General features: G+C 41.4%; 1 protein-coding gene across 1 annotated transcript in view; it reads right to left on the bottom strand.

Moving 5' to 3' along the window:
- The window catches only part of LOC310772958 (diacylglycerol kinase zeta-like), a gene marked incomplete at both ends in the record, with an annotated part of 167655 nt that overhangs the window by 87616 nt on the left and 62392 nt on the right, over positions 1–17647 (bottom strand). Inside the window, 3 exons of the mRNA XM_083632913.1 lie at positions 5930–6009; positions 14400–14500; positions 15429–15541. Of these exons, the coding sequence (XP_083489039.1) occupies positions 5930–6009; positions 14400–14500; positions 15429–15541 (294 nt within the window). The remainder of the gene's footprint in view (positions 1–5929; positions 6010–14399; positions 14501–15428; positions 15542–17647) is intronic.

The following is a 17647-nucleotide window of genomic DNA, read 5'->3' as shown; positions in this document are numbered from 1 at the left end:
TAATAATAATAATAATAATAATAATAATAATAATAATAATAATACAGTAATAATAAGAATAATAATAACCAACATTATACCTGGCATTTTGACCAGGTATAATTGACTTACTATGGAGACGCAGCTGAAACATTGGCTTTATAAAACCTACATTCCCAAAACATTCATATAGTCTGCCAAGGTTCTTTATTAATATAGTGTGCCAAGACTCTTGATGATGTGATCAGATAGGAGGCATGTTTCTGTATGCCGACGATTCTGCCATCCTGTCCTCTGACAAGGACGTGGAGAGACTTAAAGCTACTCTGTGTGAGGAATTTAAGAAAATAAAATCCTGGCTTACTGATAACAAACTTTCCCTCCATATGGCTAAAACTGAATATATTATTTTTGGTTCTAAACCCAGGCTACACAAATTGGTCTCGTCTACCATTGTCCTTGAGGGCCAGTCCTTTGAGGCAAAAGCCTCAGTCAGCTATTTAGGCTGCCACCTAGACAGTAGCTTAGAAGGCGATACCATGGCCCTAAAAACAATTACCAAAGTGATTGGACGAACTAAGTTTCTGGCCAGAAAAGCCCCCTTTCTGGACCAGGCCACTCTTTTTTTTTGTTAGCCAACTCTCTGGTTTCTCCCTGCTTTGATTATGCCATCTCTTCTTGGTACGGAGGTTTGACCAAGGTTTTGAAGGAGAAACTGCAGGTTTCCCAGAACCAATTAGTAAGGCTAACTCTAGGCCTAGCCCCTAGAGACCATGTGGGAAAAGAACTCTTCCAGAAGCTGGGCTGGCTCCCCGTGGATGCTAGATATGTTCAGCTCCAACTTAACATTGTCCATAACATCTATAACAACAGAGCCCCTGATTATCTTAGCAATCACTTTCAGAGGAGTGGAGATACACACTCCCACAACACTAGAGCCAGTACTGCTGATTTACGTCTCCCTGGCTTTAAAACAAACTTAGGTAAGTGCTCCTTTCAATTTATCGGGGCCAAAAATTGGAACATGTTGCCCCTCCACTTAAAGTGTACAAGCAGCCAAGGTGTTTTCAAGAAGAAGGTAAAATTGTGGCTTCTTGATCAAGTCCATGTCTAGGCTATGATGTACAGCTTCTTTTGTGTATTTTGATATGTATGTTTTTTTTTATCTCTCATTGCATAAATCATACTGTATTGAATGCTTCTGTTAATTATTTCATGTTTATATTGTTTTTTTGTTTTTTTTATATCTACCTGTTTTAGACCAAGGACCACAATGGAAATAAGTCTTGACTTTATTGTGCTTTATCCTTGATGTTATTCTTTGAGATCCGTGTCTGTACTTTGTTTAGTACATTGTATTTCAATTTGTAACCGTCAAATAAAATCAAATAAAATCAAAATCAAGGCCTTGTTCTCCTGCTCAGAAGCAAAGCACGGCTGTGAGAGTGTCGTCACTAATAGAGGGAGCAAGAGCTCAAAGAACCACAACATCATTTGACAACAGCTACTGTAGCAACATGTCTAATGACGGCCGTGTTAGTGAACTGAATCCAAGTAAGAAAAGGGACTTGAGAGACACTTGGAAATAAAAGTGGACAGTGGAGCTGAATTGTTGAATGTCAACTAATAAGCTGTTGAAATGTTACAAATACTCTGTAGACTGCAGATCAACAAATCAATCCAATAATTTTTCACTCACAACTCTCTGTAGGTGGAATAGACAAATAAGTCTTACCCAAGTGGCTTGTGGAGGCGTTTGGCTGGAAGATTAATTTAAAGTTCACTGTCTTTATTTATGTATTTATTTATTTATTTATTTATTTATGTATTTGTTTATTTATTTATTTGTTTATTTATTTATTTGTTTATTTATTAATTTGCACATATTTCAAAACAGAAACAGACAAATTAAGCTGTGTCACCATAGAACAGAATGTTTGATTTAGGTTTTCCATAATTGTGTTTCTTGGTGGGTTAAAGTGTGGGTTATTCCATTGTTGAGGTTGATTGGCCAATGTTAATTAGTTATAACATTAGTCATACTGAGCTATTATGATCTGATTTGATTTGATTACATTGCTAAGACATTAAACAAGCCCAGATCCTGTACAAGCCCACAGTCAGAGTTGCAACTATAGGGTGAGCAGAAGTCCCGAAAAAGCCCAGGACATAGAACCGTATACTGTATATATACACACATACTGTATACGTACAGTGTTTCCCCTACCATTCTACAGGCCCGGCGGGCCCGTCAGGCCAACGCCGCCCCCACCAATCCAGATTTATTTTTTCCCCCCCAAAACTTTATGGCATATTATTACAATACAACAACAATAGTGGTGTTGACAGTAATACTGTAGAAGATGCCAAATCATTCAAAACACAATAAGCATTTTGCTTTTAGGAGCATTGTGCCAGCGTGCAGTGCTGTTCAAAAACATGTCAATGTGTGTCGTTGGCTGGGAAACGCACATCCCATAATACAACAGTTCGCATCGCATCCCATAATACTATGATGATACTTGGGATGCCATTGAGAACATAGATGCGAACAGCTTAGCTAAAAGTTTAGCGTCGCCAGCGAGGGCCCCCACCGTTGCGGTCGGGATACGTTTCCAAATCCCTCCAGGCCTGAAACATTTTCTAGGGGAAACACTGATATATATATATATATATATATCATGATATGAACAAGCTGCTGAGCTGTGAGAGCTGTCTGTGACCCTAATGTTAATATTGAAAAATGCTGCACTGAACGTAGCCAATTGTGTCTTTTGGAGCGCTGATAAAATTATCACGAATACTTAATAACATAATGCGTGTCTGTGGAGATAGATGCGAGATAGATGCAAGATAGATGCGAGATAGATGCAAGATAGATGCAAGATAGATGCAAGATAGATGCAAGATAGATGCAAGATAGATGCAAGATAGATGCAAGATAGATGCAAGATAGATGCAAGATAGATGCAAGATAGATGCAAGGCGCTACGAGCTGCTACAGTTTTAAAACAGATGACGGAGAATACAGCCGCCACTTGTGATTAAAGGATGGCTTTACCGGTAATCAACCTACTTTGTATCATATATAATCTGCTGAAAGTCCAGCTGAATTGTGGCACACTGATACTATCGACCAATGGCATCTTTGATCTGAATTAGGGATGTTCATCAATTATCGAAAATCGATAATCGATCGTTAAGGATTGGAATCGATCCTGTGGCATTTGGATCGATTTTTTAATTATTAAAAAAAAAAAAAAAAAAAAAAAAAAAATTTTTTTTTTTTTTTTTTGGACTAGGTTTGGGTGGAATTCGTTCCTCCTCGCCCCACTCCATTGCACAGCCGACTAACGTGAGGTGGAGCTTCATATAGTCTCTAGTTTTCTGGCTGGGCACGGGCCTTTGTGCCAACAAAACTGTTTTAAACATGAGAAATTCACACCGGCATGCGCCGGGGACAGCAGTGTTGGAGAGGAGACACATTGAAATAAAGAGTTCATTGAGGAGAACACGTTGTCTTTCGTATTTTCTGCCATAGGCATTCATTTAGTTAAAAAAAAAAAAAAAAAAAAAAAAAAAAAAATTGAAAATATTGAAAATTTTCTAAGTATTAATAAAATCGATAATCGATAATTGATCGTTAATTCTCACCGATTATCGATTTTGGAAAATTTTCAAAATGAACATCCCTAATCTGAATGTTGATCTTTGGTCCATAGAAAAACGCCGTCACCTGGGTTGAGAACCATTTCTCCCCAAACTCATTCAAGCTGTTCTCCAGTTGCTTCTCTGCCTGATCCCAGACCTCGGGCTCTCCCAGGAACTTATTCGGTCGTGTGGACAACAAAGTTGCCTCAATCTCGGTTTGCCTGATTCCATTGACTTTACATGCATTCTGTTTGAACATATAGGCTAACACACATGCTATTTTTCATAACATGTTTGTACAGATTGCTGCTAAAAGATCATGCGAAAAGATTTGACAGCATCAACTCTCATAAGATTAGCATATAAAATGTTGTAGCAAAGTGAAGTGTTGCGTTCAAAGGGGACATTGTACTGTCGCTCTTAGTTCCCCGCGTGTCATCAAGTTTTACACAAATCACACAACCAACGACCAACTCCGGCGTCAAACTACCAACCTTCAGCGCCAAGCATCTGAACGAGGGATGGACAGAGCAGAAATCCTAGAAAGGAAGATGTGAGTGGAGGAAGAGGAGAGGAGAGTGGTCCAAACATCATCAACCTAGGGTTCCCCCACATACGGATAACATTTCAAAACTTTTCCATGACTTTTCAAGGATCCATTAGAATGTCCATGTAATTAATGTGAGGCGGTGACTCTGCACTAGGGCTAGCCCAGAATATTCCACTATTGGGATATTCGTTCGTTGGGGAGGTAAAGTATTAACTTTTCTATTCTGATATTCGTGTTTCCCCTTTCTAAATACGGCACTAGGACCCCGTGGACGTCGGTAGTAGTGGGCTGGTCAACATACTGTATGCTATGGCAGAGAGAAGAGGTTGAAAGTTCACATGTTTACTTTCACTTAACGGCAGAGGAATGTACAGTAACTGGGTGCATATAGCGGGGTCCTGACTAGGGCTGGGTTACGATTCTCCGATTTTTAATAGATTTTGATTTTAATCCTTTGATATGAATTCATATGTCCAGAGATCGATATTTTTTATTAAAAAAAAATAAAAAGTTGGGAACCCCTGTGTTACATAACTGGACAATCATGTAATTCAGGTTACAGCTCAAAAAACATGTTTTAGTATCACTAACCAAATCGATATTGAAATTAATCGAATCGGAATGGAATGGAATGGAATCGGGATTAATCGATTTGGAACCTTGGGAATCGGAATCGAATCGATTCTTGAAATTTGAACCAACACCCAGCCCTAGTCCTGACAAAACGTCAAACATACAGTAGCAGTAGGACATGTTAGGAATGAGAAGGCATTGGTGGGTGTGCAGAGACACACAGGCCACATGAACCTTTTCTGGGTGGATGGATTCATCACTGCAAAGGGCTGCAGTTCAATCCTTCCCGAGACATGCTAATATGTCAGTCATTCACTATAGGGGGTCGGAGGAGGGGAAGCGAAAGTAAACAGAAAGACACGTGGAGAGGCTTGGTTCAAAGTCAGAGTTATTAAGCAGATAAGCAGAGTTATTAAGTTGACTGCTATCGCAAATATTATTTTGGGTTTCAATAGATAATAGAATGATCTTACAGTACCAGATCAGTGGCCTTGTGGTTTGAGTGTCCGCCCTGAGACTGGGAGGTTGTGAGTTCGATCCCCGGCCGAGTCATACCAAAGACTATAAAAATGGGACCCATTTCCCTCCCTGCTTGGCACTCGGCATCAAAGGGTTGGTATTGGGGGGGTTAGATCACCATATGATTCCCGAGCGCGGCGCACGCTGCCGCTCACCGCTCCCCCAGGGGATGGGTCAAATGCCGAGAAACAAATTTCGCACACTCAGGTGTGTGACAATCGTTGGGAATTTACCTTTACTTTACCTTTACCTTTACTTTACTTTAAGGACTTTACCTTATAAACATCTACGATTTGGATATAAATGCTTTTGAGATGTGTTTTTGGTGGTGGGACTGCAGTTTGCACCAAACCGGTAGAATGGCTCATATACTTTCTCCATCAGACCACCTGCCAGCCTGCAGCCTGCTGCAGACAGCAGACATCAGCCCAGCCGTGTCTGACCTCACTGCGCTCTCATTGGCTGTAGCACGTCGATGGCTCTACCCAACACCACCAGATATTTAGCCTGCTTGAACTGTTGGATAATGTTTGATTGGTGTGCCATGGGCTAAACACAGACACACAACGATTGAACACGTGGAATCTGCCCCAAACATCTCCAAACATCTCCAAACAAGGAGATCATGTTTGAGTGGTGTGTCATCATGGGCTTTACCTCTTGCAGCCTCTGGATGTGTTCTCGGCAGGTCTCCAGGTCGCTGTCACCGGGAACCACGATCAGACCCACAGGGATGGCTGCAAACACAGAGAGCATTATCCAACAGTGCTGTGATGTCTACTCATACGCAGCAAGCAGCATGCCAACTGAGAGCATTCAAAAACACATCAAGAAAGCATTACCAAATCCATTTGGAGACATGAGTTTAATTAACCTCAACCAAGAAAAGGCAATCGCCCAAGAAGTCTGGCCTCTCTCTACATTGCATTTAACAGTGTGTGCTTTTTGCTCCACATCAGAGCCACGGACCTCAATTAAACGAGATGTTGTCTCTCTGAGGCAAATATGAGAACATTTCCAATGTTACAGTAGATATGATTTTGTCCAGAATTCCCATGACTGTCTGTGTTGTAGACTAGGTGCTCCCAAACCTCTCAGACTAAGTACCACTACAGTATGTACCAAACCAAAATTCCCAGGGACCACTTCCACTGCAGATACCAACACTTTGTTTGTTTGTTCATAAAATACAATTCATTGGTTTAAATATGCAATAGTATCAGAAAGGCTAAATAACAATATAAGGGTTCAAAACAAAATAATACATTTGTTAAGAGCACTCACAAAAAAATAAAATAAAGTGACATTTGATAGTATCAAAAATCGACCCAAGCCTCAGGGTTGATGTGTAAATGGCCTACAGGTATATAGCACTTTTATCCAAAGCATTTTACAATGAGTACCCATTCACACACACACACACACACACACACACACACACACACACACACACACACACACACACGCCCACACACACACACACACACACACACACATTCATACACACATTCACACACACATTCACACACATTCATACACTGATGGCGGCAAGCTAGTCTCAACGCCAGACCCATGAGAGTTCTTACACTGATACACTACGTTACTGCATGCTGCTGATCTCTCTCTTGGTCTGGGACACTTTCCCTCAGCCGGCTGGTTATGGAAGGGAACCGTTCACTTGGCCAGTCATATGTATTATATATATATTCAATCAGTAATGACTTTGCGATCAGACGACACGGGAGGCGCAGCCCATTTTTCGAACCGCTCTCTCATCGGCGCTACGACCTGTCACTCATTCAATTTCAACCCGCCTTAAAAAACCAACAGTGGCTATGAAGTGGCACAGACTTACTGTATGTAGTATGCGGAGTGCAGCGATTCAATGTAATATTTGAGTCTGGGGAGAGACTAGCGGCAAGCTACCACGCAGGGTGCTGGCACAGCCATCAGGAGCAATTTGGGGTTCAGTATCTTGCCCAAGGACACTTCGAAATGTGGACTGGAGGAGGCGGGGATCGAACCACCGACCTCTTTTATCCAAAGTGATTAGTGGACGACCCGCTCTACCTTCCTGAGTGCCTGTAACTGCCTGCTGAAGCGTCGACACTTTGTAATAAATCAATGTTAAAGGAACACTCCGCCCATTTTCAACCAGCTTTGTATCATTAGAACATCAGTAGTATATCAGAAAACTGTAAACAGTTTTGAAGTCTGTCATTTAATTTGACAGTTATTGAGTGTTAAAGTGTGGACCAGTGACATCACTGGTCCACACTAACTCAAATTAATAACTCATGAACTCAAATCAACTCTCAATAACTGTCAAATTAAATGACAGACTTCAAAACCGTTTACAGTTTTCTGATATACCGTACTACTGATGTTCTAATGATACAAAGCTGGTTGAAAATGGGCGGAGTGTTCCTTTAAGTGTGTGCGGGAATCATCTTTTTGGAAATGGATCTTCTGGGGATTTGATTCGCTGCACCACAAGACAAAGAGACACACAAGTGGTGTGTTGCCTTCTACTCATCCATTCAATACTGTTTGTAAAACACTAAAATAAATTAAAAATAGCAATGCACTCGTTTGGGAATCACTGTTGTAGGTAGAGAGCTGACAGACATGATGAAAACAGCGATTCTTCTACACATTCTCTAACCGTGTTCAGTTTGTTGCGTAAATCGTCTTTCACGTAAACTCTAAGTAATGAGTATAGTGAATAGAGACACTGCGGAGCGCGTCATCATTCAGAAACCACGCCCAAAACGGGGGAAAACAACCACACACCCTTCCCCCCCCCCCCCCCCCACACACACACACACACACACACACACACACCCCAATCCTGGTGTTCTCCTATGTCGCGTCCATGGTCGCGTGTTGCACACAAATATCGTATATATGGGAGTCGAACACTCCAACTTACTTCCTTGACAGCTAGATCCACATTTTTCTTCTCGCCCGTTTTGCTCAGGAGTACAAAAAAACTTGAACTCGCGATTTTTTACATTTGTTGTCTGTGCAGCCCACCACACAACAGCTTTTAGCCATGTTTAATTCAAGGAAAACGACGCTGGTGTATGGAGGTGAATGGAGAGCTTTTCCCCCGTGATGGGCGTGGCCTATTTCATGCATTGTCTCTATATAAATGATATGCTAATGGTTGTCAGGCTGACATTTCATGCAAGAACACTATTTTCAGGTGAAAGCTGTATTGAGTAAGTGGAGTAGTGAGTGAGTGAGTTTATGCGTCTGTGTTGCCATAGAAGCCCTCTCAAACTCAGAGAAAACCTTGTGAAAACACAGCGTCTCCACATTTAACAAGCCACAGACTGGAGCTCCTAGAGATCAGATGCTGCCATGCCAAGCTGAAGAAAGCCGCTGAGAGTCTGATGAGATCCAACATTAAAGAGCCACTCCCCCGGCGACCAACGGCAGACTCGCTTTTAACACTGCACGTGTTTGTTTCAATGCTTTATGAATGAGACGCAGAACGCAAGGGGGAGAAGGAGAGAGAGCGAGAGAGCTAGGGAGAGATAGGGAGAGAGGAAACAGAGAGAGGAAAGAGAGAGAGAAACAGAGAGGAGAGAGAAAGAGAGAGGAAAGAGAGAGAGGAAAGAGAGAGAGAAACAGAGAGGAGAGAGAAAGAGAGAGGAAAGAGAGAGAGGAAAGAGAGAGAGAAACAGAGAGGAGAGAGAGGAAAGAGAGAGAGAAACAGAGAGGAGAGAGAGGAAAGAGAGAGAGAAACAGAGAGAGAGAGAAAGAAAGAGAGGAGAGAGAGAAAGAGAGAGAGAGTTGTTTCTAACATGGAATAGGTGAAGTCATGATGGCAGCTTCTCGGATGTAAATGACATAGAGAGACTGTTGGATGCTGTTGATTGCATCGTCCTAAAATACAGCAGCATAGAAAAAAAATCATCATTGTACAGAAACTTGGGCGGAAAAGTCCATCCAGGGTGCGTGCGTGTGTGTGTGTGTGTGTGTGTGTGTGTGTGTGTGCGCGCGTGTGTGCGTGTGTGTGTGCATGTGTGTGTGTGTGTGTGTGTGTGTGTGTGTGTGCGTGTGTGTGTGTGTGTGTGGGTGTGTGTGTGTGTGTGCGCGTGTCTACTTTTTACAAGCCAGTTTAGGTGAAACCACGCCCACCCACACATGACGCCACTGGAAGAAGCGCAACGCCACTGTGCTAGCTTAGCAAGCTAGCAAAACGCGCACCTAAAAAAAAAACTTAACCGAATATTTCCCCTATTTACCTATCTTCCTGACAGGCTAGCATGAGATGGTACAGTAGGTACAAATCGATTCCTTCGGTTTTCTAGTTTAATTTGATAGCAGAAACGTCACTCTGGCTTTAAAACTGAGCCTGCTGCAGCCTCTGAAAGTAAATGTTGAAGAAAAAAGAAAAAATCCCAAATAGCACGATGTTTCCGAAAATCGGCCCAATCCAGGGCTTGTGTATTATGTAAAAAAATATAAAAATAAGTCAAATATAGCTGAATCGCTTGGTTTGTCCAAGTAAAACTATTTTTACAAGAATGTGTGGAAACTTCTATGGGAAAATGTATTTGTTTCATTTTATTCGTTTATTTTTCAGGGAAAATGTACACCAATCAAGAGTAAAACTGTAAGTGAGCCTGACGTACAATAAGTGACTCATAATGATCATAAGACATAAATGACTGAATAGTAATGGCGTGCAGACCAAACAAATTCACATAATAAGCGTATAGCATAGATAAGCCACATGAAATCCCTTAGGTCCCAAGCCGAACCGGGAAGAGGGTGTGACTTTGGCACTCTAGTTCCCTTCTACAATGTGAGCAACTGCAGCGTCACCCAATTTCATCAATCAATTATTTCTGATTCTGAAATCAACAACAACAACAAACTAACAACCCACATTAAACTTTAAATTAAACTTAATAACGTAAAATGTGATTATGAATTACATTTTTGTGTATGCTAAATTTCCTCCTTAGGATTGCCATTTTATTTGGAAACTCTCAGAAAAAGAGCAGATATGTCCATGTCCAGAGACAGTACAGTAAGTACAATCCATATGCAAAAAACACACATAGAAACAACAAGAAAAGCACATGCACGCACACACGCGCATGCGCACGCACACGCACACACACACACACACACACACGTAAATACTTTTTTGCCAAAGGTAACAGCACCACTCTGTGGTGAACATGGGAACTCAAATATAAACACAGATACACCCAATTAGGTGTGTGTTTGTGTGTGAGAGAGAGAGAGAGAGAGAGAGAGAGAGAGAGACAGACACAGACAGACAGAGAGAGCCAAGTTTTCTAGGCATTCTTAAAACGTCAACAACATGATAACAAGCACTGGCCACAGCATGTGAGCATGTCTGTGTGTTAGTGCGTGTGTGTTTGGGCATGCGAGTGTGTGCGTGCATGGGTGTGTGTGTGCGTGCATGGGTGTTGTGTGCGTGCGTGTGTGTGTTAATCAAAGACATGAAGGGCAGTGGCTCATTTATTTATTTTGGTGTCGCCCTGTGTCTCACAACAGGGCGAGTTAAAGCACTTCCAGGGACTTGCAGGGTAAGTTGAGCGCTCAGAGCAGTCGATCAAGCCTGGTAAACACCGCTGATATTTATCTGATTTCAAGATTATGGACGATGCATTTGAATTCGATGGCCGCCCGTATTTATTTGAGCTGGCATAACGTCATCAGGCGGTATTTCCGCTGTGGACGCTGATCAGGGTGGGAATTTCTAACCTGATGCTGCCAGATGGACGGTATAGCTCCACATAGTTTCACTAAACCAGTCGATGTGGGAATGCAGTAACCAGACCCGCTGACGGAGGCGGGCACTTTTTCCAAGCTACTTGGCAGGTGATTGCATGACCCATCTGTCTATCGCCGCTGGTGGGTGTTAACTTCAACCAATCAGATCGCCGAAGGTGCCTGTGCCTGATCTCCGTGGTATTCATTGATTGAGTCCTCACTGTCGTAAAGTCACCTTTCGAAGCATGAAGTTAGATTATAACGAACTAGTTGTGTGGCTTAGCCTTCCCAAATGTTGAGGGTAGATTTTTAGAATTTAATACATAGAATTGGGAACGTTACATTCAATTTCATTCAGACTGCCTGTCACTTCCGCGGCGGCAGCCATGTTGACGAGTGAAAAGAACTACAAAGACCATGTACCCACTACTTGCCCAGACAAGCCTGAGCCCGCCTAAGACTGCCGCTGATTCGTCGGGCCGGCATGGTTCGGCCAATCATCTTAACAAGATGCATTACTCGAGAGAATCTCTTTTGATCTCGCGAGGTTATCCATCTTGCAAGCAAGGTTAGGGAATTTCGGCATTTTAGGGGGAAGGCCATTGGGCCATTTTTTTAGGGCACAAAGGCCTTTGCTCTATTGACATCGTGAAGAGTGATTTTTCTGAAATGTGTGTTAAAATGAGCCAATTACACATCCTTGTATCCACCTTATTTCTAGCTGCCATGATGCCTGATGGCTGCTTCTTCCGCTTCCGGTGTAATAGACTGTTTTAACTTGACAAAAAAACATCTATGAGGATTTTACAGCAGAGCCATTCTCCTCTACACAGCCGTGTCGTTCGGGTGCTGGGATAACGTAATGCATTGTGGGTAGTCGGCTACTGTGGCTAATGCTAGCGGCTAGCGTAATAGTTACTTGACATGGCAGTAAAACGCCACTAAATGACCAAATTGATTTAACTTTTAACCATTTCGAGTAACACTGTTTCCATAAGGTTAGTTGTTTATAACGTGACTATATTTATAACTTGTATAACGTACTCCAGTTTCCGGTTTATAATTCGGGTCTGCAGCCGAGTATAACAAAGGAAATGGCAAGCTGCAACAATAAGTCACGTTAAACCGGACCTTGTAGCCAGAATTATTTTTTACAGTGGGGCATTCAAAGATAAGGTGGATAGGGCAGGCATCATTAAACTGAGACCACTGATGCTTTTAAAGCAACTGACAGTAGCAGGCTGCTAGCAGAGCACTGCCAAGGTGGCCTTAGGGATCTCAGGGCATCACGGCCAGAGGGAGGGGCAACAGAGGCCTCCATGTAATTCTCACCCTGGTGCTGACAAAGTGTTTAATGAAGTTTAGAGGCAAAGCTGTTCTGTTTTTGTTTTTTTACAACAGCGCTGCAGTCATGATGCTGCAGTAGTGGAACAAGCTCTTAGCTTCGCTTCTTATCAATGTAAGTTCTTTGGCGCAAATGACAACGTGCGTTTATACAGCGCGCGCTCATCTACGTTTTCATACAACATCAACGCGTATACACACTGACTGGAGGTGCCTTTGAGGTTTTGAGTGGTTCACATTTTGACTTCAGATGAAATAAAATGCAAATGAAGACGTTGACACTTTGAGGCCATTCAGGCACAGAGTCCCCTCTCGGTTGGTAGCGTAGCTCGGGGGGAACATAGCGCTTCATATAAGAGCTTCATATAAGAGCCATTATTTTGCAGTGAATTGAACGGGCTGAGTCTGAGTGGGAGCAGACGTCGGCCGATGTCGATATTAGGGAGTAAAAAAGAAAAACACGCTGTCGATATATCGGCCAGCATAAATATAGACACATTTTTTGCAATGATCCCTCAAATAACATTTGTGGCAAAGATATGTAATGGAGGATACACTTTATTGTGCAAAATAAGGTTGTCGAAAGTCTTTTGAAATGGATACAATAGTCATTTGCAACATTATCGATACCAGCAGGGCTTTCTCTTAATTAAAAAAAAATGTTTTTCCCTTCACTGGGAATTTGAAAGCTTTAATTAATTACTTACTTAATTGTATATACAGTGTTTCCCATACATAAAGGAATTTGTGGCGGGCCGCCACAATAAGATGTTGACAAAAAAAATATATATATATATATATATATATATATTTTTTTTTACAGTGCACCTGAATGCAACATGCAAGATATCCGCTGAATAAGTGTCCAATAAATGTTCATGTCATTCTGGCCAATACTTCTGTTATAGCATTTCAGTCTGGAATATGGAATATCTTTCAATAATCTATGATTTAGCTGCTAAATTGTCAAATACCGCCATATGCTCGCTACCCAGGCACTTATGTATGTACTTAACCCAACTAACTTAACCTAACTAACTATCCGGTGTGCACAACACTGTCAGCCTAAACTCCGGCTGACACCCCAAAAACCTACAATCCGCTACAGAAAAATGTATATTGTTTATTAACTGGCCCCTCGCCTTCTATCATTTCACGAAAGTGGCAAAGCAAGTTGAGTATCCCTGACCTATAGGGAGAAATTTAGTTTGTCATTGTAAACCCACAGCACAGTAATGATGACATGTTCTTCATAGATCTAGCCTTTTAATTTTGCTCTTAAGCTTTCTCAAAGTACACCAAATTCATGCATTTTACTTTAAAATGTTAAAAAAAAATGTCGCGGGGGGGCATGCCCTCGCACCCCCCTAGGGGGTCGGCGGTCCCCCACCACAAATTCTCAAAATCCTGTGGGAAACACTGATATATATATATATATATATATATATATATGTATTATATTACTAGTATTACTTGGTCTACTGCCTTCCTACATTTGTGCCTTAATTGCACAGAGAAGTGCTGGTCCTCACTCCCTCCGTTCTCAAGATTACTTGTTGCTTTCTGTTCCATATGCTCGTACTGAATTGGGTAAAAAGGCTTTTGTCCACTCTGCACCTTTAGCATGGAATATGCTGCAGAATGATTGGAAACTAACAGGGTTAATTTCTTTGAACACCTTTAAATCCAAATTGAGTGTACTTGTGGCCGATTCCACTACATGTGCTTGTTTTTCATGATCTGCTTGAAAAGTCAATACGTTGTTTGTTGTTTGTTTTATCTGTGAAATTTTTGTAACTGTAACTTTTGTACTTGCTGCTGCCTATCTTGGCCAGGTCTCCCTTGAAAAAGAGGTTCTTAATCTCAATGGGATTTTCCTGGTTAAATAAAGGTTAAATAAAAAATAAAATAAAATAAAATAAAATATGTGTGTGTGTGTGTGTGTGTGTGTGTGTGTGGTGTGTGTGTGTGTGTGTGTGTGTGTGTGTGTGTGTGTGTGTGTGTGTGTGTGTGTCCATACATGCTTGTCGTAGCTTGTCCTTGTCATAGTGCAGAGCCTCATAGTCTGTCATACTGATCCTGCTCACTCGGATCCTCAGCCTCTCTGGAACCGGCTGCTGGCTGGGAGACACACACGGACACACACACACACACACACACACACACACACACCATTACATGAGGTACGTCCCCCCTCTATATGCTTTGGCAACAGATATGCCAATAAAGCAAAAATAAGTTGAAACTCAAGCATGCAAATGAATAGAAGCACTCTAAACGACAAAATGATCCATCTTTTTGAACAGTAGTATGTTATGGTTAGCTACCAAACTGATGGTTAAAGTTGCAATGAATCTGCGGTTCACATGCATGCTGAACTGTGGGGGCTGATCCGTACGGATCACAGATCAACTGCCATCCGCTGCAGCACTAATCACAATGGCTTTCTCAATGGCTTTCAAACAGTGCAGAGCGCAGGCAGAGAGGCAGAGAGCCATTGTTATCTCATCGTTGAGTTACTATTATGCAAGAAAATGATTCACATTTTTAATATATCAATTAACAAGCAAATAGCATTATGCATTGCTTGAGGGGCATCACGGATGACATCACAATATCGAGTGACATCACAGATGACATCATCTAGAAGTGTTCAGTGATCAAGTGGTCAGTGATTTCTGACCCCATCACCGTCTGTGACATCATCAGTAATTTATGACATCATCAGCTACGCCTTTATTAGACTCCGTGTCCTGTTTTGAATGTACACGCTGTCTTTTTACAGATACACATGTCCTTCAATAAGGGGAGGTCAACCCACACTGGACCAACATCCATGTAGAAAATGTGGCCTCCATGACTGATATGATGAAATAGAAAATCGCACGCAAATCATTTCTACTTTGTGATAACGTGTTAAAAGACTGAGAAGAATTGTTTATGTGATAGTTAACAACATATTCATACTGAACTAATGGTAAATAATGATACATAGTTATTAGAAATGACTACAACACAAATTCATACAGTAAATATTCATGTAACTTACTCGTTAAGGTGTGGCAGTGAGGTGCGTCGTTTGGTTTTCTGGACCATGTTGGCCTGGTTTCTGAGGCTGATGTGGATGACAGAGGGAGCCAGTCTGCACGGCTCACCATCCACCTGAAAATACAGACAGACAGACAGACAGCCAATCAATCAATCAATCAATCAATCAATCAATCAATCAATCAATCAATCACACAGTTCGTCTACTCTAAAGCAGTGTTTCCCCAACTTTTATCAGTAAAACAATATAAACATTTAACTTTATAAATGAGACAAAAAAGTGCATTTAGGGAGTAACAGGCTCTCCCCTCTCATCAGTAAAAACAAACAGAATGTATGGTACTGTAGCCTTTCATATTACATTAAACATTATAGAAATTCTGCTAATTTATTTGGCGACCCAAATAAAATCTCCTGCGACCCACGTGTGGGTCCTGACCCAGTCTTTGGGAATGATTGATCTAAAGGTCAGGTCAGCCTAATGATGGTTTATGACCAATATCTAACAACAACAACAACAACAATAATGTGATACTGCCCCCCCAAAATATTGCTATAATATGGTAACGCTTCAAATTAAGGTCCTTGTAATAAGTATTAATTAGTAGTGGGGGTGGGAATCGCAGAGTAAATCACAATATGATACTATCATGATACTCAATGGCCTTCGATAACGATGGTATCACGATAGAGCGATTCTGCTATAATTGGTACATTGCATCTACGATACATCGCGATATCTGTGTAACCCTTAGAAATACCCTTAAAAAGGAAAAAAGCAGCAATTACGTATTTATTTACAGAATTGACATGAAACAATGTACAACAAAGTGCATTCTGCATAGAGACTCTTTAACACATACTGACTGCAACTTGTCCACGACTCCACATGTGCAATTAAAATGTTTAAAGGAAGGATACAAAATGCCTCATTAAAATCTTTTCAATCTATGTAAATTAAGTTTACAGTAAAGAAAATGCAAAAAAAATGATGCAAAAAAAAACATTTCAGGATAAATGTCACAATGTCATGGCATCACTATGGTATTAGATTACCGTACTCGATTTGATTGCACTTGCAACTTTGTGATTGTCTTTAGTTATCTTCCTACTTCTTATCTCTGTATATTGATGTGTCCGCTACGCTGCATACAGACACTAAGACAAATTCCTCGTATGTAACTTGCATGCTGTGGCAATAAAAGTGATTCTGATTCTGATTCTGATCATGATATGCCGCCAGTCGTATCGATAATCTATCACAAGAGGAAGTATCACGATATATCGATATTTTGTCCCATCCCTAATTAACTCATTCTCTGCCAGGGTCATTTCGGTCTGTGTGCTCCCAGTGCCAGGATTTTGAGCATATTTCCTGATCTTCCAGGACCCACAGAATATTCTGTGCTAGGAATAAAATTACACAACATATCTCACAATAAAGCAGAGACTCTCTTCTTACCCCTTGTAAAAAACTGAAACTCTCCCATGTTTCCTTGTTTAGTTACAAGCAGTGGAAGTTAGCTTGTTTTCACTAAAAATGCCCTCCTTGGGAGATAAATATGAGAAAAAGAGGTTTTTAGTGAAGGACACCGTTTCAAGCAGAACTCCCTTTTGAGCCTTTTATTTTTTGCCTCAGTGACACATCAGACATATACAGTATTTGTTTTCCCAAATAAATAAATAAAAAATAAAAAATAAGAGAATGTATTTGAGGGAGCTGTGTCGGTCTTAGCTTGATAAAAGCATAAACAAATGGAACGAACCCTTATGTGGTCACACTCACACACTCTCTCTCTCTCTCACACACACACACACACACACACACACACACACAGGAATAACGAGTGCTGTAACGTTACCTGCTGTCACGTTACCTCTCATAACTAACGTTAGCACAGAAGATCACACAATAGCTACGTTAGTGCTGTAAACTTTGAAATGTTTATGTGACACATGTTTCGCCTTGGTTGCTGGGGACGGGTGTGTGATGCGGTTTGACGCGTTTGACGTATCCATGTGATTCCCCCTCCCTTGAGTGTGACAGAGAGCTCCCCTTGAGAGGGAGATCTGGCAAGAGGAAACGTGAAGCGAGTCATGCCGGCGGCATAAGTTATAAACAATGCGTGACAATTATACTCGAATGTTGTGTGTGTGATCTTCCTCGCCATCGTCGCCATCCGAGAACGACTGGGTCGGACTCTGTTTCGACCACAGGCT

This window comes from Poromitra crassiceps, assembly GCF_964638095.1.
Source record: "Poromitra crassiceps genome assembly, chromosome: 3".
NCBI lineage: Eukaryota > Metazoa > Chordata > Actinopteri > Beryciformes > Melamphaidae > Poromitra > Poromitra crassiceps.
The sequence above is the reverse complement of the archived record's forward strand: the minus strand, read 5'-3'. Positions and strand labels throughout refer to the sequence as shown.